Source organism: Lepus europaeus, chromosome 4, assembly GCF_033115175.1.
Source record: "Lepus europaeus isolate LE1 chromosome 4, mLepTim1.pri, whole genome shotgun sequence".
NCBI lineage: Eukaryota > Metazoa > Chordata > Mammalia > Lagomorpha > Leporidae > Lepus > Lepus europaeus.
In genome coordinates, this window is record NC_084830.1 from 155838255 (window position 1) to 155862154 (window position 23900).

The following is a 23900-nucleotide window of genomic DNA, read 5'->3' on the forward strand; positions in this document are numbered from 1 at the left end:
CAGTCTATAAAATTAGAACCCACGATTTTATAGTATCATAAAGATCAGGTCATTTTTCTTTCTTGGCCAGGAAAAACAAACTCTCATTTCTAAAAATATCTCAGGTTTTCTTCATGTCATCTTGTAACAAAATACCCTATTATCATAGACAGCAAGTATAGGACAGTATGTCATGAATAAGACTATAAAAATCCAGTGGTATATGAGCCAAAGGAAAAATTCCTCCAGAGAAAAAATGAATAAGTAGAGCTTTTTCTCCAAATTTAATTAAGACTGTCAGTCGACTGTTTTGTAACTATTTCTTTGATACTCCCACGTATATGATAAACAATGGTAAATAACCTTTCAGTTAAGAGTAATGCTATGTATATTTACTTCTTTTAGCAAAAAAGCAATTTTGTGGGGGAAAAAAACAAACCGATTTGGAATGAAATTTGACACTTAAGAAAAGTAAACATACAGTCTTCCTAGTTCCCTTTATATTCTGGTTTTTATATTTAAATTTAATTCTGCTTTAAATGAGATTACAAAAGACGCTGAAGTCATACTACCCAACCTAGACGACTGTAACCACTGTCACAAATTCAAGGAACACATATACTATATATTTTATGAATTCAAAGAATATTCAGACTATATATTTTGGCTTTCTCTGAGGCAATAATTCCACAGCGGCCTTCTATAATCATAGGGAAAAGTATACAAGCAAAAAAACACAAACCAAAAAACAAAACAAAACAAAACAAAGAAACTAGGCTAGTGGCACAATAATCTTACAAGCATATGAACTTTAATCATTAAATGTGATTTCCTTTTGCTCATTAAGAACAGAAAACATGCTTTACATATAGCTCGAACAGGCCTTGCTAATTTACTAAATCAAATTTGTTATTGAGAGTTACAAAAGGGAAGTATTTCAAAGATTAATGAGTACCTTTTATGCTCAAACTCTTCACAAACTACATATAAGCTTATTAGATACACTGCATTCTTTCCATTGTTAAAATAAAACCGGCAATTACATAGTAGCTCATGGTCTCTGAATAATGTTAATAGAAAAATGACTCCGAACAATTATAGGGAAAAATCTAGCTAGGTATTATAATTCCTTAAGGATCTTGGTTAAGAGAAAGTGAAAGAGATGAAAATAACTAATGCTATCTTCTAAGCAAAAGTCTCTTAAGATATGATTTCTCATAGGAATATCATGGGGAAAAAGTTACATTAAAAATTCTAAATATGCTAGCAAAAGGGAAACAAGTAACAATGAAAAAGCAAATATACAGCATTTTTTTCTTCATGAATGACTGGATAAAAGGGAGATTATAATTTTGAGAATACAAAAGATGCATCAGTAGCAGTACATGAACTTTGGAGTCTTAACAGAGGAGGTGAGACAAACAGAAGGAACAAATATAAAACACATTCCACATCCAAAGGGCATGTCCTTCATCTATTTTCATTCAAATCAACTGAGATAACTTTGTCCTGTCAATCACTTTATCAACTTCCTGTAAAAGTTAGAAACTAGGATGAGAAGCTTTGATAATCTAGTTCAATTAAAATTGTCAGAGAATTCTCTTCTTTTATCTAACTCCAAACTTGGAAGTTATACCAAAACATAATAGTCAAACATATGTGCAAAATGACCCTGCATTTAAGATAATTGCTGGTACCAAATGTTGTTTTTAAGTTCTGCAATAAAACAGTCTTCCAGACGTTTAATGGTATGTCATTTGGTAAATGAAAGTTTCCACAAAGTAACAGCAGTGAGAAGACCTAAAAATTATGCTAGTGAAGAGTCTGGCTGAAGAAAAGAAAAAATTTGGATCTTGTTGGTGCAACACTAATTTTGTTTTATTTTAAGTTACTACAGAACTGAATAAAATGCTGACACCACCACATAAAAATTTATTGAGTTGGCAATAGGCAAAGCATGATGTCAGCCACCAATATCACCCCATCCACATTCCCAAATAACGTGAACATCTTAATTCTTGAACTTAATTTAGACTTCATGCCTAAAGTTACAGTAAAAATAAAAGCCTTAGGCATGAGGCGTTATTAAACATAGATGAGTTTAGCTTGGCAGAGTTTTAACTTAAATTGGTCTAGCACTTTAAGAAGTTCAGTTAAAAACATGGAAAAAAAGCAAGCTTAACCATATTACAATTTTCTAAGCATGCTTCCTACATTCTTTACCAGTCATGGGCAGCTCTCAGGAATATTCAAGTAAGTAATAACATACACACACAGGCAGACACACCCACACGGAATCCTTACTTTCATGGCATGGATTTCTTCAAGCAATCGCTGTGCTCGTCTTTGGTTTTTCAAGAGTGCATCTTCGCTACCCCTGCAGGAAATACATTACAATATGTAGGTGGGCAAAGTATCAATTTTAGACTCCAATTGTAATGAAGGTTTTCATCTCATTTAGAAATGTATAGTAAATGTCTAAAGAACAAGCACCCCACCATACTGCACCCCACTGTAACTGCACCTCGATTTCCAAAACAAATCCAGCTGCCTGAAACTGCAAAAGGTAAGCATTTAGCTGGCACTGCACTAATGGCTATTAGCACTAAAATTCTGTGTTCCCTAACCCCTTAATGGGAAGGTCAGCAACACTTTTTCTCAATGAATCATACACTGTATTTCATATAACATAAGCTTCACAAGCACAATTAAAAGTTGCATGGATATCTCACTAAATGAAAATTTGCTCTCTGAGGATGTTAAATATCTGATTATATCACAGAAAGGGGCTATCTTTCAAAACATTTATGAAGTGACAGGAAATTAATAAGAAACAAAACACATTTAAAAATTTTCTAAAATATCCATTCTTAAATGCTAAGAACTATAAATAAAAAACTTTTCCATGGGGGGCCGGCACCGTGGCTCACTTGGTTAATCCTCTGCCTGAGGCACCGGCATCCCATATGGGCGCTGGGGTCTAGTCCCGGTTGCTCCACTTCCAGTCCAGCTCTCTGCGGCCTGGGAAGGCAGTACAAGATGGCCCAAGTCCTTGGGTCCTGCACCCGCATGGGAGACCAGGAGGAAGCACCTGGCTCCTGGCTTCGGATCAGCCATTTGGGGAGTGTACCAACGGAAGAAAGACCTTTCTCTCTGCTTCTCTCTCTCTCACTGTCTGACTCTGTCAAATAAAAAAAAAATCTTTTCCACTAATACTACTGATGCTGACAATACAAAAATACTATCTTTTTTCAAAAATTTACATGGAACACAATAGTCTGATAAATAAATACTTCCAAAAGGTATTGAATGCTTTAAGTTACTTAGCAAGTCAATGAAAAAAGTGCTACAAAATCTTAAGTGATGAGATATTACTAGATTTTTAAAGCTATATCAACATCTTAAAATAACTTCCAACACCATAAAAAATATAAATAATCCCAAAGGAATTTCATTCTGAAAAGACCAAATAGAGAATTTGGAAAAAAAAAAGCAGTATAATTCATCATCAAATATCTTAGGTGAATACAGTCCAAACCATAAAAGGACATGCTGACACAGCACATTCTATCTCACTCAGATCATTTCTATATAACACAAAGTGCCCAGTGAATAAGGTATTTAATTACTCTCCTAGATCCCACCATCAGATTTTGTAAATACTGAATAAGAACAAATTGTGACATTTTATTAGTCACAGGATAGTTACTTTAAATTACTAACTTTTTTGACTTCAGCCTGCCAACACTCCTGACAAGTTTTCGGATAACCAACACTCGGATTCTCTTCACTTCTTTTCTCATCTTCACAACCTTCGAGAAATAAAGCCAGAATTAGAAAGGTACAACATCGAAGAACAAGAACTTTATAATGAGTCTGAACATCATAGATTTAGACTAATACTTTATTCACAGTTTGATGAATTCAAAACTTCTTCCATAAACAGTGAAAGAATAAGTCAACAGTCTAAAAATGTGTCAGAGGGCTTGAGAGGAGTTATGAGTTTTTAAAAAAGCCACAGCGTTCCCAGTAACAGGTATTTTCCTGGCACATGTACACCTCACTGGGCTGCAACATAACAAACTGTGAAGCGCCTGAGATCACAGTGTCACACTCACCTTCATATCCTTGCTGCTTACAAAGAGCCATTAATGGTCAAACATAATTTATTGAATGAGTGTTTGAATTGACAAAAGGAAATTTGTGAAAGTAATTTCATTTACTTAGGAAGCACTCTGCACTTAATGTTTCTGATAAATTACATCCAGCCTAATTTCAAAAAACAAAAAAAATCTACAAACATTAGGATAATTATTTGTGCACATGTGTGACTGCAGAGACATACACACTCACTTTAAATTATCTTATTAGAGAACAGTGCAGAACTCTAAAGAATATAAAATGGAGCTATAGGCCAAAACATGTAAATAATCTAGATATAAAGAACGACCTGTTGCAACAGTACAGTATTCAGTACAATGCCATGTCATCACTGAGTTTGTTTTGTCTATCATGGTTAGGAGTCATACATAATATAATTAGTTCTGGGATGTCCTTCTTTCCCTCTCCACTCTAGGGACTATACAAAATTCAGTTCCAATTTAGTGTTTCTTATACTTACAGTTTGTTATTAAAGTATCTATCTTATTCTGTTGTCACTAATTGGTAATGTGGCTGCCTTTTTCTTTGTTTCTTTCTATAGCTTGTGAGCTCCCACGGATTAGGGGACTTAAAATACTGCATTTATATGGTGTTCTCTATGTTTATAAGAGTGCCTGGAATTCTTCTTGCTAAACAATAACAATAGCAACATCATCCTGTTTTTTCAAGGCTCTTGAATTTGGCTGTAACACATTTTCTTCCTTCTTTAATATAATTCACCTTAATATCATCCACCTCCTTTTTCGCTGAAGATATTAGCCACCAGCTTACATTTTCTTTCCATCGTGAGTTCTCTCCATCATTCTGGATGGCTTCCATGTCTACTTGGATAATCCATTCAATATTATATCATCACTTCTTGACTTCTTTTCTAGTGACCTCATCTGTTCCCTCTCAGCCACTCACTTCCATCGTCACACTGTCGACCTTGTCATCACTCATAAGAAATTCCATTTCTAAAACCATTAATTCAAATATTCCACTCTGTGATCACAGCCTCTCCGACCAGCTTGACTTCATCAGGCCCACCAGTCCACTGATGCCTATCCTATTTCTTCAATGATCTGTCCTCTTCTTTTTAGTTTTTCTCCTATCCAATTTAGGTAAATAATCAACAACTACCAATACCTTAAACTTTTATCCCTTGGTCAGTAAAACCTTAATACTGAATCAAAAGAACATTGCTAGTTCTTTACGACCATGCCTCCAACAGCCAAGGGATCCTCAAAACATTCCATGTACTATAAACTCAACATATTTAACCTCCAATGGAAATCCACTCCTCCCAGAAATCCTATCATGTTTTGTCCATCAATTTACAATGGTTATTTAAAACTTTTGCCCACTATGCTAAACTTTTGTCTGCTTCACCTCCTCTCTAGTCCAGTTTCATGGAGAAAATAAACATCAGCTGGGAACCATCATCTTTTGATATTGCGAGTGCAGATTTACTTGTATCGTCCACTCTCTATCAGAAAGGTTACAGTGTAAGAAACACTTCTACACACACCTGAGGTTAGGGACACCTCCTCTTCTTCCTTCTCAGAACATTACCAAGATCATCTTTCTACCTCAGCATCAATATTCACCTCTCTCTCAAACGCATTTATTTCCCACCGATTTCTAAACATGCTTGAGTCATTTTCACCAAAGACAAATGAAAGCACCCTCACTACATAGTGCGATACGAGGACCCTCTGTGCTACAGTCCTCAGAATCAAGCTTTTAGAAAGAGATGCCTAAATTCACTATTTCCATTTCTGCATCTCACACAATTCCAGCTGGACTTCATTCTCATTAGTTCACTACAAGCTGTCACTAAGGACACCAGTGGCTTCCCCAAAATCCTTGAATCCAGTAAGGATTTTTTCTTTAAGATTTTATTTTACCTGAAACCTTAGCAGCATTTTATACTGCTAACCACTTCTTCCTTGAAACACACTCCTCTTTGGTTTCCATGCTGGAACAGCCTCCTGGTTTTCCTCTTTAGCCATCATCCTGTCTTAAGATTCAACGACTTCTACCCAGCTTTAAAATGTTGATGAATTCATGGAGCAGTCCCTGAATTCATTTTTTAAAAAGATTTATTTATTGACTTGAAAGAGTTACACACAGAGAGAGAAGGAGAGGCTGAGAGAGAAAGAGCGTGAAAGAGGTCTTCCATCCGCTGGTTCACTCCCCAATTGGCTGCAATGGCCAGAGCCGCGCTGATCCGAGGCCAGGAGCCAGGAGCTTCTTCCAGGTCTCCCACGAGGGTGCAGGGGCCCAAGGACTTGGGCCATCTTGTACTGCCTTCCCAGGCCATAGCAGAAAGCTGGATCAGAGGAGGAGCAGTTGGGACTAGAATTGGAGCCCATGTAGGATGCAGGCGCTTCAGGCCAGGGCGTTAACCCACTGCTCCACAGCTGGCCCCCCTGAATTCATTTAACAATAAATGCCTTTTAGTCTTAAGTGATCTTATGTGTGCAGATTGTTTTAATTTGCCAACTAAATAAAAATGACTCAAAACATTTTTACCTTTAGCTAAAATCTCTCCTTTCAGATCCAGCCCTAAATATGCAAGTAGTTTGTTTACCATTTCTTTTAGAGTGTGTGCACAATCACCTCAAATTCATGGCTAAACCCATGTTCATCACCTGAATCTGAAGCTTTAGATAACTCTCTTAAATATCTCACAATGAATCTTTAAATCTTAATTTTACCTCCTAATTATCTTTCAAACTAACATTTTTTAAAAAATTTATTAATTTGAAAGGCAGAGTTACAGAGAGGGGGAGGGGAGGAGAAGGTAGAGGGGGAGGGAGAGAGATCTTCCATCTAATGGTTCACTCCTCAAATGGCTGCAAAGGCTGGAGCTGAGCTGATCTGAAGCCAGGAGGTTCTTCAGGTCTCTCGGGTGGGTACAGGGCCCCAAACACTTGGACCACCTTCTACTGCTTTCTCAGGCCATAGCAGTTAGCTGGATTGGAAGTGGGGCAGCAGGAACTGAAACCAGTGCCCATATGGGCTGCCAGCATTTCAGATGATGGCTTTACCTACTAAGCCACAGCGCTGGTCCCAACATTTGTCTTTTCTTCCTTCCCCAGGGACCCATTTTGGCCTCTTAGCAATCTTGGATGAATTACTGTTAACTGGTTTCTCTATACCCACTCTTGCCCTTCTGCAAGCATTTACCCACAATACAGTGAATAAAATTTCCAACACAAAGCTCTGAAGCCCTATCTTAACTCTCTTCAGTGGTTTCCATCTGCTTTTGGGATGGCCACATGGGGTCTTAGTTTAGTCCTCACCATGCTCACATTTATATAAAGCATTCACACCTGCCCTCTCGTCAGGTAGGAGATGTTCTGCCTTCCCACGTTAGCTTGTTACATCTGCTGACCTTAATTTCGGCTCAACTTTCATTCCTCAGGAGTCTCTGGTGGCCCCTCTGATATGGTAACAAATTCCCTATCATAGAGGCCGGCGTTGTGCCACAGTGAGCTAAGCTGCTGCATGAAATGCAGGCATCCCACATGGAGTGCTGGTTGGAGCCCTGGCTGCTCCTCTTCAGATCTAGGTCCCTGCTAATGTGCCTGGGAAAGCAGTGGATGATGGCCAAAGTACACAGGTCCCTGCCGCCCACGTGGAAGACTCAGATGGGACTCGGGGATCTTTTTTAGCCTGGACCAAACCTGGACTTTACAACCATTGTGGAGTGAACCAAAAATCTCTCCCTTTTTCTTGTTACCCGCCCCCTGCCCCTATCACTCTCCTCTACAAATAAATAAATCTTAAAAAAAATATTCTTATCATAAGCAATTATGACTACCCCAGTGCCTCTAGGACTTACTGAGTTTTAATTTTATTGTTACCGTGATTATACCTACTTTATCTTGTCAGTAGGTAAATTCCACGAGGGTCAAGTATCTGGCTTTACTTCGCACTGCATTTCAAAACCTAAGATACTACATAGCAGACAGTTATGTGTTCAGTAAATACTTGTTAAATAAATGACTAGAAATATCATCAAGCAATACTGACTTGTTCATTCCCCACTTTAAATGGATACTGTATTAAAAGATGCAGAGTTAATCAGGTTCTTTCCCACTAGACACATTAGGAATTTTGGAATTTGTTTTAAAGTTAGATCCATTTAGGAGGAATCTGGAAAACATTATACTGAGTGAAATAAGCCAGTCCCAAAGGGACAAATATCATATGTTCTCCCTGATCGGTGACAACTAACCAAGCACCAAAAAGGAAACCTGTTAAAATGAAATGGACACTATGAGAAACGGTTACTTGATCAGCCCTTGCCCTGACTGTTGATGAACAACTTAATACGTTATCCCTCTTAGTATTTTTTTTGTCTGTTCTACTTAACACTATTGGTTTAATTCTGTAATTAATACACAGTTATTCTTAAGTGTTGAAACTTAACTGAAAAGTGATCCCTGTTAAATATAAGAGTGGGAATAAGAGAGGGAAGGGATGTACAATTTGGGACATGCTCAAGCTGACTTGCCCCAAACGGTAGAGTTACAAACATACCAGGGGATTCCAATTCAATCCCATCAAGGTGGCATGTACCAATGCCATCTCACTAGTCCAACTGATCAATTTCTGTTCACAATTGATCATAATGATAGGATGAAGAATCAAAGGGATCACATAAACAAGACTAGTGTCTGAAAATACTAACTGATAGAATCAAAAAGGGAGAGAACGATCCAACATGGGAAGCGGGATACACAGCAGACTCACAGAATGGCAGATGTCCTAAACAGCACTCTGGCCTCAGAATCAGCCCTTAAGGCATTCAGATCTGGCTGAAAAGCCCATGAGAGTATTTCAGGCATAGAAAGCCAAGACACTCTGGCAAAAACAAAACAAAACAAAACAGAAAGACAAAACCTAAATGAAAGATCTCTGCGGAAAGATCCCAGTGGAAAGAATGGGCCATCAAAGAAGGAGGTACCTTTCTCTGAAGGGAGGAGAGAACTTCCACTTTGACTATGACCTTGTCTAAATATGATAAGAGTTGGTGAACTCAAAAGGCTTCCATAGCCTTGGCAACTCATGACTGGAGCCTAGGGAGATTACTGATGCCATAAACAAGACTGTCAATCTGTTAAGTCAACAACAGGAGTCACTGTGCACTTACTCCCCATGTAGGATCTCTGTTCTTAATGTGCTGTACATTGTGATTTAATGCTATAACTAGTACTCAAACAGTTTTTTTCACTTTGTGTTTCTATGTGAGTGCAAACTGTTGAAATCTTTGCTTAATATATACTAAACTGATCTTCTGTATATAAAGAGAATTGAAAATGAATCTTGATGTGAATGGAAGGGGAGAGGGAGTGGGAAAGGGGAGGGTTGCGGGTGGGAGGGAAATTATGGGGGGGGGGCACTGTAATCCATAAGCTGTACTTTGGAAATTTATATTCATTAAATAAAAGTTAAAAAAAAAAAGTTAGATCCATTGAGAAAAAAAATACTTTCCATAAATGAAAAGCCATTTTAACAAGAGTTAAGTGAACAAAACCGCTACAATTTATAAGCAGAACTATAATAGGCTTGTTATAGTTTTAAAAATCAGTCATAAAATAAGCTAATAGCAAGTGCTATATTATACTTTAAGATATATTAACAAATGTTTCTAACTGCTGAATTTTGCAGGTGTAGGAGGTGGCAACATATCATATACTAACCACTGTTAACCAAAATGAACTAATAAATTACAGTGAAGAAAGTTGGACTTTGGTTACATTCCAATCATGGGAAAGTTAGTCTCCAATTTTAAAGTTCCAACCTAAGAAGTCTTATGTTTGTCATTACTGGATAAGGAAATTCCAAAAGCAAAAAGAATGCCTGATACACTGAGATTTATGCCAATATCAAAATATACTTTCCTAACATTAACTTTCTCAATATTTATGTCCAGACAGTATTAAAATTTGAAAAGTTCAATGTATAAAGAAAGTATATTTACATCCTGTAAGAATGACATTAAAATTTTAATTTTCTTACAATTAAGTATGCCAAACTTTCAGTTTTGTTTTCGTAAAGCTGATGACCAGTAGCCTTTTAGCTAGAATTTAAAAGGTTGTCAATTCATTTTTCCACCCTAAATTATGAAGATAGGTGACAGACAAGCCAGAAGTCAACAAATAGGCCTAAAACATCCAGTACTGTTGGAAACACACTGCAGTGCTTAAAGGCAATACATTTTGGTAAATTCTCCATCCTAAAGCAAACAGAATTTTCATTGCTAGAAGTATTAAAGGGGGATGATGTTGTTTGAGGAGAAAGTAAAGAGGCTAAATTGAAAAAGGAGGAAACAGAGGCATAATAAAGGAAATGAAATATGCTGACAGACAAGAAATAAAAAGGAAGGGAAGTAGCAGAAAAGAGTTTGAATACAGAAATTGAAGGAAATATCTGCAGGTTCTTCACTACCAAGAATGATAAATCCAAACAGCACAAGAATGGGATTAAGATCATTTGTAAGAGCTGATGTAGAAGACTTGCTGACTTATACAAAGAGGATATATGAGGGTATTTCAAAAAATTCATGGAAACTGGAATTAAAAGTTTAGTGTATGGGGCTGGTACTGTGGCATAGTGGGTAAAACCAGGGAGCAAGGAGCTTCTTCTGGGTCTTCCAGGTAGATGACAGGGGCCCAGAGACTTGGGCCATCTTCTGCTGCATCCCCAGGTACATTAGCAGGCAGCTAAATCAGAAGTAGAGTAGCTGGGAATCAAACTGGTGCTCATATGGGATGTTAGCGCTGCAAGCGGCAGCTTAACCTGCTGTACCACAGTGCCAGACCCCTAAACTATTTAAAGTAGCTTCTCATAAATGCTGTCAATTAGGTGTCACCTAGAATTTAGGCATACAGAAGCCCTCAAATAATTCTGGCAAATCTGAACAGAGTCAATAAGGCAACCTGGATCACCTCTTGGATAAACGATATAAAAATACGATCATAAATCACAGGGATAGATGCAGCACAGCCCAGCACTGGATCATGTAACTAAAACTCCAAAGGAGTTCCATATTCCAAGCATCCAATATGATGAGCAGACAGGAAAATAAGGTTTTACAATGTGAACATTACTTTCTACATTATATATTTCTAAATAATTAGCGTTCTTACTTTCGAAGTCTCAAGTTTATGTTTAACGTGAATATGTTTCTGAGAGACTGAGTTATAATTGTGAGGTGATAATAATAGCAAGTGTGAGATACACAAAGCTAGTAGCGGACAGCAGTCAACCACTAACAAAATTAAATGCTACTTTGACTTGACTCTTGGCTAGTTATTTGCTTGCCACTCAAACAGCAACTGCTGGGGCCTGTGTTGTGGCACAGCGGGTAAGGGCACCACCTGTGATGCTGGCATCCCACATGGGCACCAGTCTGAGTCCTGGATTCTCCACTTCTGGTCCAGCTTCCTGGGCCTCTGCACTCAGGAGGGAGACCTGGAAGAAGCTCTTGGCTTAAGGTTTTGGTCTGGCCCAGGTTTAGCCGTTGTGGCCATTTGGGGAGTGAACCAGCAGATGGAATCAATATTTCTCTCTCTGTCTCTCTATAACTCTGATTTTCAAATACATAAAAATAAATCTTAAAAAAAAAGCAACTGTCTATTGTAAAAATACTGACTTGGTCATGTATTTGAATTAGTATGTAACCAATACTTGTTGTTCGAAGAAAAATCTGTTTATCTCTGTGTTAGAATAATTATTCATCTATCTCACTGGCAAATACACATACAAAAAAATGACAACATATTCTGTTCAGGAAGCTGAGAGGAATCAGCACTCATTTATACATTGCTGATGGAAATGCAAATTAGCATGCTCCTTTTGGAGAAAAAATTGAGCAAAGTCTAACAAAACTCCTAGGAATTTACCCAGAATTTACCCAGAATACAGGGCATGCACAAGATTGTTCATTGCAGCATTCATATAAAATGTTGTGTAAGAGACCAAACATTATATGTGTACTATATATACATGTATACACATATATCTGCATATATAAACCTTGAAAATATTTGGTGAAAAAACAGAATGATACATATGACAGAACATAAGCAAAGATTAACAGAATAACAGGTGGACTTAAAGGTGGATGGGAGTAAACATTACAAATGGCAAACACACTTGCTGGGGCCAGCACTGTGGCCCAGTGGGTTAGGGCCCCAGCCCACGGTGCCCATATCCCATGTCTCAGCTGCTCCACTTCCGTTCCAGCTCCCTGCTGGTGCACTTGGGAGAACAGAGGATGGCCTGGGTGCTTGGGCCCTGCATCCACGTGGGAGTTTTGGAGGAAGCTCCTGGTTCCTGGCTTCTGCCTGGCCCAGCCCGGGTCATTGCAGCCATCTGTGGAGTGAGTCCAAGGACGGAGGACCTCTCTCTGTCTCTACCTCTGTTAACTCTGCCTTTCAAATGAATAAAAATATATCTCTTTTTAAAAACAACCACATTTGCTAAATATAGGAAGTATATTACAAGAACATTTGTTAATTATTTTCCAAATGTTTATAATATTTCATAATTCACAAATTAACTATGGCTTTGCAAAGAGGAATCAAACTTGGCCATGTGAGTGGTAATAAAACATTTTATTTCTGGTCAGCTACAATTTACAAAGTCTAGAATGCTTCATGATTATATATAACTTAACCATTACTGAGCATATGCTGCCACCTAGCCAAACTTCCCAGAACAGTTCAATAACCAAACTGGTTCTTTTGTGGACAGACCCTGATCTACTGTTTCAGAAAATATTAAGAAGGGGTGGGCAAAGTGCTGCAGCAAGTTAAGTTGCCACATGGATGCTTGCATCCCATACTGCACTGCCTGCCTGAGTCCCAGCTGCTCCAGTTCTGATCCATCTTCCTGCTAATGCATGCTGGGAGGTAGCAGATGATGACCTAAGGGATTGGGCCTGGTCATACAGGCAGGAGCCCTGATGCAGTTCTGAGTTCTAAGCTTCAGCCTGGCCCAGACTTGGCTGTTGTAAGCATCTAGGGAATGAACCAGTGTGTAGAAGATACTTCTGTTTCTCTGACTTTCAGGTACATGAAAACATGTTTTAAAAGTACTATGTATGCCGGCGCTGTGGCTCAATAGGCTAATCCTCTGCCTGCGGCGCTGGCATACTGGGTTCTAGTCCCGGTCGGGGTGCCGGATTCTGTCCCAATTGCCCCTCTTCCAGGCCAGCTCTCTGTTGTGGCCCGGGAGTGCAGTGGAGGATGGCCCAAGTGCTTAGGTCCTACACCTGCATGGGAGACCAGGAGAAGCACCTGGCTCCTGGCTTCAGATCAGCGTGGTGCGCCGGCCGCAGTGGCCATTGGAGGGTGAACCAACGGCAAAAAGGAAGACCTTTCTCTCTGTCTCTCTCTCTGTCCACTCTGTCAAAAAAAAAAAAAAAAAAAAGTACTACGTACCCAATTATGACACTGGAGTTTCTTAACTTCATAAGCATAGGCAAATAATTAGGCATATGTTCTTGACATCCTTCTCATTTACAGTATTGGGAAAAATCATTTTTTCTTGCATTTTAATTTCTATCTTAATTGTCATTTCATTTGTCCAAGAGGGATATGTTCTAAGAATCCTAGTGAATGCCTGAAACTGTAGATAGTACTGATTCCTACATACACAAGTGGTTTTTTTCATGTACATGTACATATATATATGAAAAAGTTCAATTTATAAGTTAAACACAGTAAAATATCAATTAAAATAATAAATAATAAAAAAGAATACAATTATGTATTTTGGCAAAAGTGTAGCTTTAAGGGCCATTAATATGAAAATTAAGTGTTCCCAGAATGCAGTGTGATGCCACAAGAGTCAATCTGTTAGCCAGGACAGCTGCTAAGTGACTCAGGAGTAGGCAGTATACACAGCATGGGTAAGTGGTCCTGGGCAGCACGGTGCAGGATTTGGACAACCTACTCAGAACAGTGTACATTGAAAAGTTATAAACTGCTAATTTCTGCAATTTTCCACTTAATACTTTTACAGTGTAGTTAACTGTAGGGAACTAAAAACACAGAAAGCAAAAAAATGGATAAGTGGAGGGCAGACTACAGCACTATCTTAAAAAAACACCAAGAGATTCTTTTAAAAAATTTATTTTCACTTTATCTGAAAGGCCAAGAGTCAGAAAGAGAAATCTTCCATCTGCTGGTTCACTTCCCAGCCAATCCTGGCAACAGTCAGGGCACAGGAACCCGGAACTCAATTCAGGTCTCCATGTGGGTGGCAGAGAGCCACGTACTTGAGACATCACCTGCTGTCTCCCAAGGTGCACATTAGCAGGAAGCTGGATCACAAGAGGAGCCAGGACTCACATCAGGCATTCCAATACGGGATGCAGGCAACTTGAACAGTGGCTTAACCACTAAACCAATAGCCTTCCCTGAAAGCAATTTTCTAAGAAGCTTATTGCTAACTTGCATTAAGCAAACCCACTCTTATACAATGGCCTTTGGCTTGACTATGGAATTAAAGTATGTCATCAGATTACTCTGCTTCCTAATCCTGATTTTACATATCATTGCTGTGCAAAGAAACAGATGACTACAGCCAGTCCAGCTCCAGGTTTGCAAATTCTTTATTCCTAAATGCAACGGCACTGTGGTTTCAATTATGCTTCCTTGCTTTTCCAGTTCTAATGGAAAAGGAGTAAAAAGTAAACATGTAGGATATAATCTGAACATTAGCTGATGCATTCATTGCCAAGTGTATACTTACTTAGTATCTGTAGGCAAGGTACTGTGCTAGGGGTGAGGGAAGACGCTGTAATAAAACTTATTCCTTTCAAAATTCACATAAGGTACTGAGGAAGATAAAACATTTCATAAGTAACCCTAAGGTGAAGTCAAAATGGAAACTTTAAAAAAGATTTATTTATGAATATGAAATGCAGAGATGCAGAGAGAGAAGAAGAGGTGGGGGGGGGGGAGAGATCAATCGATCTTCCATCCGCTGGTTCACTCCCAAAATGACCACAATGGCTAGTGCTGGACCAGGCTGAAGCCAGGAGCCAGTAGCTTCTTCCAGGTCTCCCACGTGAGTGCAGGAGCCCAATGACTTGGGTCATCTTTCACTGCTTTCCCAGGCACATCAGCAGGGAGCTGGATAAAAAGTGCAGCACTCAGGACTCCAACCAGCACCCATGTGGGATGCTGTCACTGCAGCTGGAGATTTAACCTTCTACGCCATAGTGTTGGCCCTAAAAGGAAAAGTTTTACTTCAGAACAAATGTGTTTTAAGACTCTTGAGGCAAGAATAATTTTATAAATCAGCCAGGCTTCATCCTTGGGAAGTTTTTTTATAATATGATTATTAAGGACAAAAAACACTGAAAGTCAACATAAAATAATCAACGGGTGTTGCTGCAGGCAGGCTTTTACTTTCACAAAAGACATTCTGGGAAGTTAAATGTTTTGTAATTTAACTACCAAAAAGCATTTTTAAAAGTCTTAATTGAGGTCGGCGCCGAGGCTCAATAGGTTAATCCAGGCACCTCAGGTTCTAGTTCCGGTAGGAGTGCCGGTTCTGTCCCGGTTGCCCCTCTTCCAGGCCAGCTCTCTGCTGTGGCCCGGGAGTGCAGTGGAGGATGGCCCAAGTGCTTGGGCCCTGCACCGGCATGGGAGACCAGGAGAAGCACCTGGCTCCTGACTTCGGATCAGTGCGGTGCAGTGGCCATTGGAGGGTGAACCAACGGCAAAGGAAGACCTTTCTCTCTGTCTCTCTCTCTCACTGTCCACTCTGCCTGTCAAAAAAAAAAAAAAAAAAGAAAAAAAAAAGTCTTAAGAATAACGAAGCACAGATTTCTAAAAAGTAAACCACAGTTCTGAATCCTGATATCTCAAAGATAATACTAGAGATATAGATATAAACCCTCTATGAATCTGATGGAGCCCATGGATTCTCTTTCCCAGAGACAAACACATAAAACAAATTTACCCACAATTCTGGCAGTAACAGAACCTTTGAAATATATCCCGGAATCCCACTTAAGAACTAATTTAAGGTATTAAGAATATAAAGATGATGCGTCTTGTTATTCATTCAACAGATAAATATTTGGGATATAACGTGAGCAAAATTCTGTCAGGAGATGGAGTTAAGAACTCACTCAGACACTCGTACACCTGCACACACAGATCACTATCACAAGTGCTGAAAAGAATTAAATGGTGCAACAACATTTGAAAACAACAGTCAAAAGCCAAGAATTGTTTCTCAAACCTCATGACAAACAGACCAAAGAGAGGAAAAGGAGTTTAAGACCCAAGGAACAGCAGGTGACAGGATCTGTGGGAGCTATGACTGGAGGCAGAGGGAAAGCGCAGCACGGGTCGGAGAGCGCTCCTGTCGGACCGGCTACACTAAACGCAACAGAGGTCAGCACACAGGCTTTAACAGAGGCGGGCACGGTCAGATTCACGTTGGAAGAGAGCGCTCCAGCAGCGCTTTGGAGATCAGGTTAACGTCTGAGGAGTCGGTGTAAAGTGGTCGGGAGGGCATCACAACAGTTCTGGTGAGAGAGAGAACTCGGGACGAGGGGCAGCAAGGAGAGAAGCAGTGAAAATATACAAATGAACCCTTTTCAGCTTCATTTCCACTTTGGAGAAGTCAATGCATTTGTTCTGCCCAGTTTCTGCTAATTTCCATTAGCTACTTTCTAGTAATGACATCAGTTTTTTACCTGTCATGTTCATGTACTTTTTATTCCTGGTTGGTTCCATTCTCTTTGGTATTTTTCCAATTTTCAATGTAGATAATTTACATGGTTTTCTCTTCATAGATTTTTCCTTGTTAACTTCAAATTATGAACCCCACATAACCTCTACATTTTTCTCTATTTTATTTCCTCTGTATTAGAATATATCCTACTTCAATGGGGATGTGCATACTTGCGGATTTGATAACTTCAACCACCCAGCAAACATTTATAGGATGTGTACGTTACAGGAAATAGAAACACAGGGAGCCAGAAACAGGCAAATACATGTTTTCAGAGTAGAAAACACTCTGACTGCACAAACACCACTCACATTACGCACACTAAGGTGGTTTAGCAAAGGCTTCTTGCAGGTCAATTTTCAAAATTTTCATCTTAATTAAAATGCAGATGGTCAGAGAGACAGACATCTTCCATCTACTGGTTCAGTCCCCAAAAGCTCTCAACAGGCTATAGCTCCACCCAGGTCTCCCGCATGTGTGGCAGGGACACAAACACTCGAGCCACCGCCTACTGCCGCTCAGAGCGTGCGTTAACAGAGCAGGGCAGGCAGGCGCTGATCCGGGATACAGGCGTCCCACGAGGTAACGTAGCTGCTTTTCACAAGGCCTGGGAATGACCTAAGTGCAAAAAGAGAAAAGCCTCACATGGCCGATTCCCGGCCATGAACGCCGCCACAGTTATTTTAAACTTGGGCAGGGAACTCCGTAGCATTTCCTGTGAATTACCAACAAAATCAGATGTAAGATCCTTTAGACCTCATGGGCAATAGTAACGGAAAACAGTGCACCCGATAGCTCCTGGCAAAAACAAAGAAGGGGTTAACCCATGCTTAGCAATCAGCACTGAGCGCCCTGACTTCGCCTCGGTATAGCCCGTTCTCTGCTCCCCGCTGGAGTCAGAGTCCCTGACCCGCAGTCAGGCAGCGCTACACTGCGCGTCCTCTCACCACTTTCCGATCCTCAGGACCTGCCCACGCCCAAGCCCGCACTACCAACCCTTCCCTCCAGCACTGGTCCCCGTGCACGGGATGCCCACCTGCCTCGGACTGACGTCACCGAGCCGCCTCTGCACGGCCGGGGGGCCACACTTCAAACCCTGTTCTGCATTACAGGCGAGGGACAGAGGGAGAGGGAAGCCGGGGGAAGCCCGTTCACACAGCTCTCTTCCGGAGCGCTGCCGTAAACGCGGCCGAGATGCGACATCGCCGCGGGAACAGATGAGCAGCGCGTGTAGACGTCTCGTCCGCCGTGTGCGGTTTCTCGGGAGAGGCTACCGCGCCCGGCGGGCGGCGCGCACCGAGCGCCGGGCACACCTCAGCCTTCACAACCACCTCGCAAGCTCCGCTGCACGGAGGGCACCGCATCGGCTCCAAGTCCCGCGGACAGACACCCACGGGACAGACCAATCGCCGGGGTTAGTCACCGGGACACCGTGCAGTTCCGGGACACCTCGGGGCCCACCTAGAAGCGCCTCCGGCCGCCATCTCCCGTCCCGGCCCCACTCCAGACCGCGCGTGGCTAGGGCCGAGGAACCCCGCGGGATCTAAGACACGGTCGCTTACCTCGTTATTCAGGTTCAGAGTTGCCGGCTGAGCCATGGTAGCCCCAGGAGGAGGATCGGCGGCCGCCAGCATGTGAACGCACTTCCCTAAACTGCGCCTGCGTCGCCACGCCCCCCAACGGCGGCCTCCTTGGCCCAAAACTCGCTCGTCCTGTGCGCGCGCTGAAGCCCGGATGAAAGGCACGCCGCTAGGGGAGGAGGGAGAACGGAACTGAGAGAGGGAGCAACTTCCGGCGCCGAGGCGCTCGCGCGGGCGTTCGCCGTTCCCCGGAAACCGTCGGGAGCTGGCGGCCGGATGTGTGTGGAATCTTGTAGATTATATTTCCCTTTTTTTTTAAAAAAAGATTGATTTACTTGAAAGGCAGAATTAGAGAGAGGGAGGGAGGGAAAGAGAGAGAGAGAAATCTTCCATGTACTGCTTCACGCCCCAAATGGCTGCAAGGGCCCAAGCTGGGCCAGGCTGGGGCCGGGACCCAGGAGCTGCTTCTGCCTCTCCCAGGCCCACTAGCAGGGAGCCGGGTGGGAAGTGGAGCGGCCGGGACCCCAGCCCTGGGCACGCGGGATGCCGGTGCACGGGTGGTGGCGCAACCGCTCCCCACCACGCTGACCCCAGTGTGTGGCTGACTTAATGTGCTGACCCCGGGGGGCCTGATGCAGACCCTCACGGTGCCACGGGGCAGCCCAAGCTGGTGTAGGGGCTGGGTGCTGCTGCTGCGTGGGGAGATGCGAGCGAGACGCCACGGAACAGGGGACGCTGTGGGCCGCGGAGCCTCGCGTGGGCTGAGACGGGCGCTGGCCCCACCGTCCCCCTTCACGTAGCAAGTTCACATTCAAAGATAATAATTGTAAAGCTGACCAGAGCGCGTTTGTCCGGGACACCAGCCCCGGCAGGGCCATGTTGCCAACTCACAGGACTCCTGGCTCCACGTGGAGCAGCTCGGATTTGTATTTGGTTTGACAGAGCTGTGGTTCCGTGTGTGCTTTGAGCACAGATGGACTAACTGCCAAATTCTTGTCCTTTTTTTTTCTCTTTGCCATCGCTAGATGATACAGCGAATTGTAATCACCGCGTTTGTGTACCTCCCCTCGTTAGAGCTGAGCTCCTAGAGCGTAGGAACCGGTTCACCTTCAGGTGCGTAGTAGAAATTCTGCATAGTCGGACACAGTAAAGAATGTCGGTCACCATAAATGTAGAGCTTTAAGGAAAATAGATCTTCTGACGCAGGAGAAAGCTATCACTGTGATCCTTTAAACTTCAGGAAACATGAATACAGGATTTGTCAGGGTAGACGTTGTGGTGCATGGAGTTAGGGATGCTTGAGATTTCTATGTCCATGTTAGTTGTTTGGGTCACCCCCCACCCCCGTGATTCTGATACAGCTTCCTGTTGTGCCTGGGAGGTGTCAAATGATGTCCCAGGTACATAGCTTCCTGCCACCCATGTGGGAGATCTGGATGGAGTTCTAGGCTCCTGGTTTTACCTGGACCAGCCTTGCTTTTGTGAGCATTTGAGGTGTGAACGAGTAGGTCATTCAGTGAATGAAAGGTATCTCTCTCTCTCTCCCTCTCTCTCTCTTCCCCGCTCTCCTTTTCCCTCTCTCTTTCCCTCCCTTAGAATAAGTAAATAACTCTTTAGAAAATTGCCAGTGGTTCTGCTCTTTTTTAAAGATTTTTTAATTTTTTGAAAGAGTTACAGAGATGGGGGAGAGACAGGGAGAGAGAGATCGTCCACCCCCTAGTTTACTCCTCAGATGACTACAGTGGCTGGATCTGGGCCAGGCTGAAGCCAGGAGCCACGAATTTCTTGCAGGTCTCCCGTGTGGGTAGCAGGGCCCCAAGCACATGTGCTGTCTTTCATTGCTTTTCCCAGGCTATTAGCAGGAAGCTGGATCAGAGTGGAGTACCTGAGACTCAAACTGGCAGCCATGTGGGATGCTGGCATTGCAGGCGGTAGCTTTACCATCTGTGCTGCAACACCTGTCCTGCCAGTGGCTCTTAAAAGCTTTGCAACCTTTTGACCACCCCTATTTTTCTCCGGTGCCTCCATTTCAAAGCCAGTTCCATGCATCAACATTGCTTTCCTCCATTTTTTTTTTAGCTCACACTAAAAAAATACTTGCGTTGTATACTTGCCCTGCCACATCTGCTTTCTTGGGCACTTGCTTTCAAGACCAGGTCAAGTTCCTTGCATCCTTTTCTTTCCATGTTTCCCAACATAAGTTAACAGATCTAATTTGAAACTCAGTGCATACTGTCAGTTCTTTTCCTTGTAAGTTTTGAACAAAATTGAATGCTCTTGTTTTTAGAGACTAATATTTTTCCATCTTCACAATATTAATATGAAGTCACTTGTTCCAGACATACAAACTCAAAGTCAACCCACCCCTCTGTTTTCATGCTGCCATCTCAAAAATTATTTTTTTTGTCTACGGTATGAATCTATTCTCCTGCTTTCATTAAGTTATTCACATTTCCTCTGGTAATAACATGCTTATCTTAATGAGGCTGTAAGATTCTATAGAAAATAAAACACAAAACTGGACCTGGATCAATTAAATGTTGTCAGAAAAATGAAACCTCAAAGCTCTAATCACCAATATAACTAGTTGGAGACCATTTAGTCATGTAGTTCAGTCCTCCAGTTAGTCAAACTAAGAGTCAACAGACACATTCAGTAGGGGCTCAAGCTTTAGGTTTCAACCCTCAGATCCCTTTGGATTTGTCTGCATGGGCTGACAACAGAATATCCCAGACTCGGTAGCTTCCACAAAGGGATTTATTCCCACAGTTCTGAGGGCTAGAAGTCTTAAGATTTAGATGCCATCTGGGTTCTCTTGGTTTCCAGCTGGTTTGCCTTCTTGTGGCTGCATCCTCACACGACTTTTCCTCTGTGCACATGTGGGGGTGGGGGGAGAGAGTCTCCAGAGGCTTCCTATTCTTAGGAGGGTGCCAACCTGTTGGATTAGAGTCTCATCACTGTGACCTCATTTAACCTCAGTTACCTCTCTAAAGTCTCATCTCCATATACCATTGCATGGAGAGTTAAGGCTTCAACCCATGAATCTGGGAAGAGGGACATCTGTAACACTCAACTTTCTTCAAAAAAATTCTTACCCTGATTACCTCAAAGAAAATAATGTGCTCCCCATCTAAAATGCTTGAACACTACCATTTTTATAATTTTTCACTATTCATAAGTGGCATTCATACGTTTATAGATTGCAACTGAACAACTGTTAGAAATTAGAATGGAATAAAAATAAATCCTTATGCTTATATATATTTCTATATATTTCTATATGCATATATATAGAGAGAAATGCTTTTGACAAGATTTGAAAGACAATTTAGTTGTGGAAAGGAAGTATTTTATTTTTTAAAAATATTTATTTATATGAAAGAGTTATAGAGAGAGGTAGAGACAGAGAGAAAGAGGTCTTCCATCCACTGGTTCACTCCCAAGAGACTTAAACCGGCTCCCACATGAGATGCCGGGGATGCAGGCCAGGACTTTAACCTACTGTGCTACAGTGCTGGCCCTGGAAAGAAAGTATTTTCTTTTTTTTCTTGACAGGCAGAGTTAGACAGTGAGAGAGAGAGAGAGAAAGGTCTTCCTTCTGTTGGTTCACCCCCAAGGTGGCTGCTACGGCCGGTGCACTGCGCAGATCCGAAGCTAGGAGCCAGGTGCTTCCTCCTGGTCCCCCATGTGGGCACAGGGCCCAAGCACTTGGGCCATCTTCCACTGCCTTCGTGGGCCACAGCAGAGAGCTAGACTGGAAGAGGAGCAACTGGGACTGAATCAGGCACCCCAACGGGGATTAGAACCTGGGTGCCAGCACTGCAGGCAGAGGATTAGCCAAGTGAGCCATGGCGCCGGCCAAGGAAAGAAAGTACTTTCAACAAATTGTACCATTGGATAGCTATATGCAAACAAACCACCAGTGACTAAAAACCCCACTTTGGCTCTGATCTCACAAGACATTCAAAAGCCTTAAAATGGTCCACATACTTAAATGTAAAACTTAAAACTTCTAAATGATAACAGAAGTCAAAAGCTTTGTGACCACTAGTTAGGCAAAAAAGATTTGGATATCTGATGGAAAGCAAAATTCATATAGAGATACGTTTACAAATTGGATTGATCCAACAATAAAACTTCCATTCCTCAAAAGATATTGTTAGGAGAAGAGAGGAAATCCACATGGAGGGAAAATTTTGCAATTTAAAAAGAACTGTTATCTAGAGTATTTAAAAACTCTTTATACTCAGTTGTTTGTGAATAACCAACCCAATAAAAATACCCAAATTGTATGAGCAGATGTTTCCCTTATAATGATATATGGAGAGTAATAATGACATGGAAACATTCAGCATCACTAGTCACTAGTCCTCAGGGAACTAAAATTTAAAACCACAGCGTGGTACTGTAAATCATCCATTGGAGTGTCTAAAAGTCAGTATAATCATGCCACGAGCTAGCTGGGGTGTGGAGCAACTACAACACTCTAACGTTTCTGGTGGGAAAGATGAATGGTACAACCACTTTAGAACAATATGGAAATTTTTAAGAAGTTATTTATCCACCACCCTTATGAGAGGATTTTCCTCCTAGGTCAGTAGAGAAATAGAAGTATGTGTCTATACAAAGGCATTTGCACAAGTGTTCAGTGCAGCTTTACCCGTGATATCTCAAATGCACAGTTCAAAATTCCAAAAATTCCATTCAATAAGCAAATTAAATTACTCTGGTACACACACACATACACACACACAGTCACACACAGTACCCAGCAAATTAAAAGGGAATCACAATGCTATAATATGTATGCACAGCAGAAGAGTTATGCTGAGAGTTCAGATAAAAAGATGACATACTCTCCTCTATTTACATGAAATTTAATTTATATGAACTTATAGGAAATCCACACTAATGAGTAAGTATACTGACAAAAATAGATCAGTGGTTGTTTCAGAAGGTAGGGAAGTAGAGATGAAAGGACTGAAAGAAGAAATGACAAAAATGGTCAAGCTTTGGAAGTGATTTCACATGTTCTTTATTTTGGTGATGCTCTCACAGTGAATCTGTGTCACAGTATATTAAACTGCATGGTTTAAACATGTGTGCAGTTTGCTGTGCCTATTGTACTCAGTAAAGCTGTGAAGTTTAATATGCTTTCCATTTGCTACAATTGGGTAGTGTAAGCGTCCAGAACGAATGCAGACATTTGAAGTCTGAACCAGAAGTCTTATTCTAATGATACTAAGAAGTATGGGAACTTAATAAAGCTATAGTCTTTGGGATGTGGGTGCAGCGGACGATCCTTGGGCCACTGGTTATGTGCCCATGGAAGGTAGTTTTTATGAGAGGGTTGATTGTAAACCTGAGTTGGACCTGCCCTAAATGCCTTCTTCCTGAGTCACCACGTGCTGCTCCCTCTCC

The 23900-nt window shown here is 41.5% G+C and overlaps 1 protein-coding gene across 1 annotated transcript in view; it reads right to left on the bottom strand.

Moving 5' to 3' along the window:
• The window catches only part of SRFBP1 (serum response factor binding protein 1), a 63200-nt gene extending 44640 nt beyond the window's left edge, over window positions 1-18560 (bottom strand). The window contains exons 1-3 of the mRNA XM_062189269.1: window positions 18462-18560; window positions 3703-3791; window positions 2284-2356 (exon numbers count right to left, since the gene is read on the bottom strand). Coding sequence (XP_062045253.1) covers window positions 2284-2356; window positions 3703-3791; window positions 18462-18533 — 234 coding nt within the window. The 5' untranslated portion in view covers window positions 18534-18560. The remainder of the gene's footprint in view (window positions 1-2283; window positions 2357-3702; window positions 3792-18461) is intronic.
• Window positions 18561-23900: the final 5340 nt, after the last annotated feature.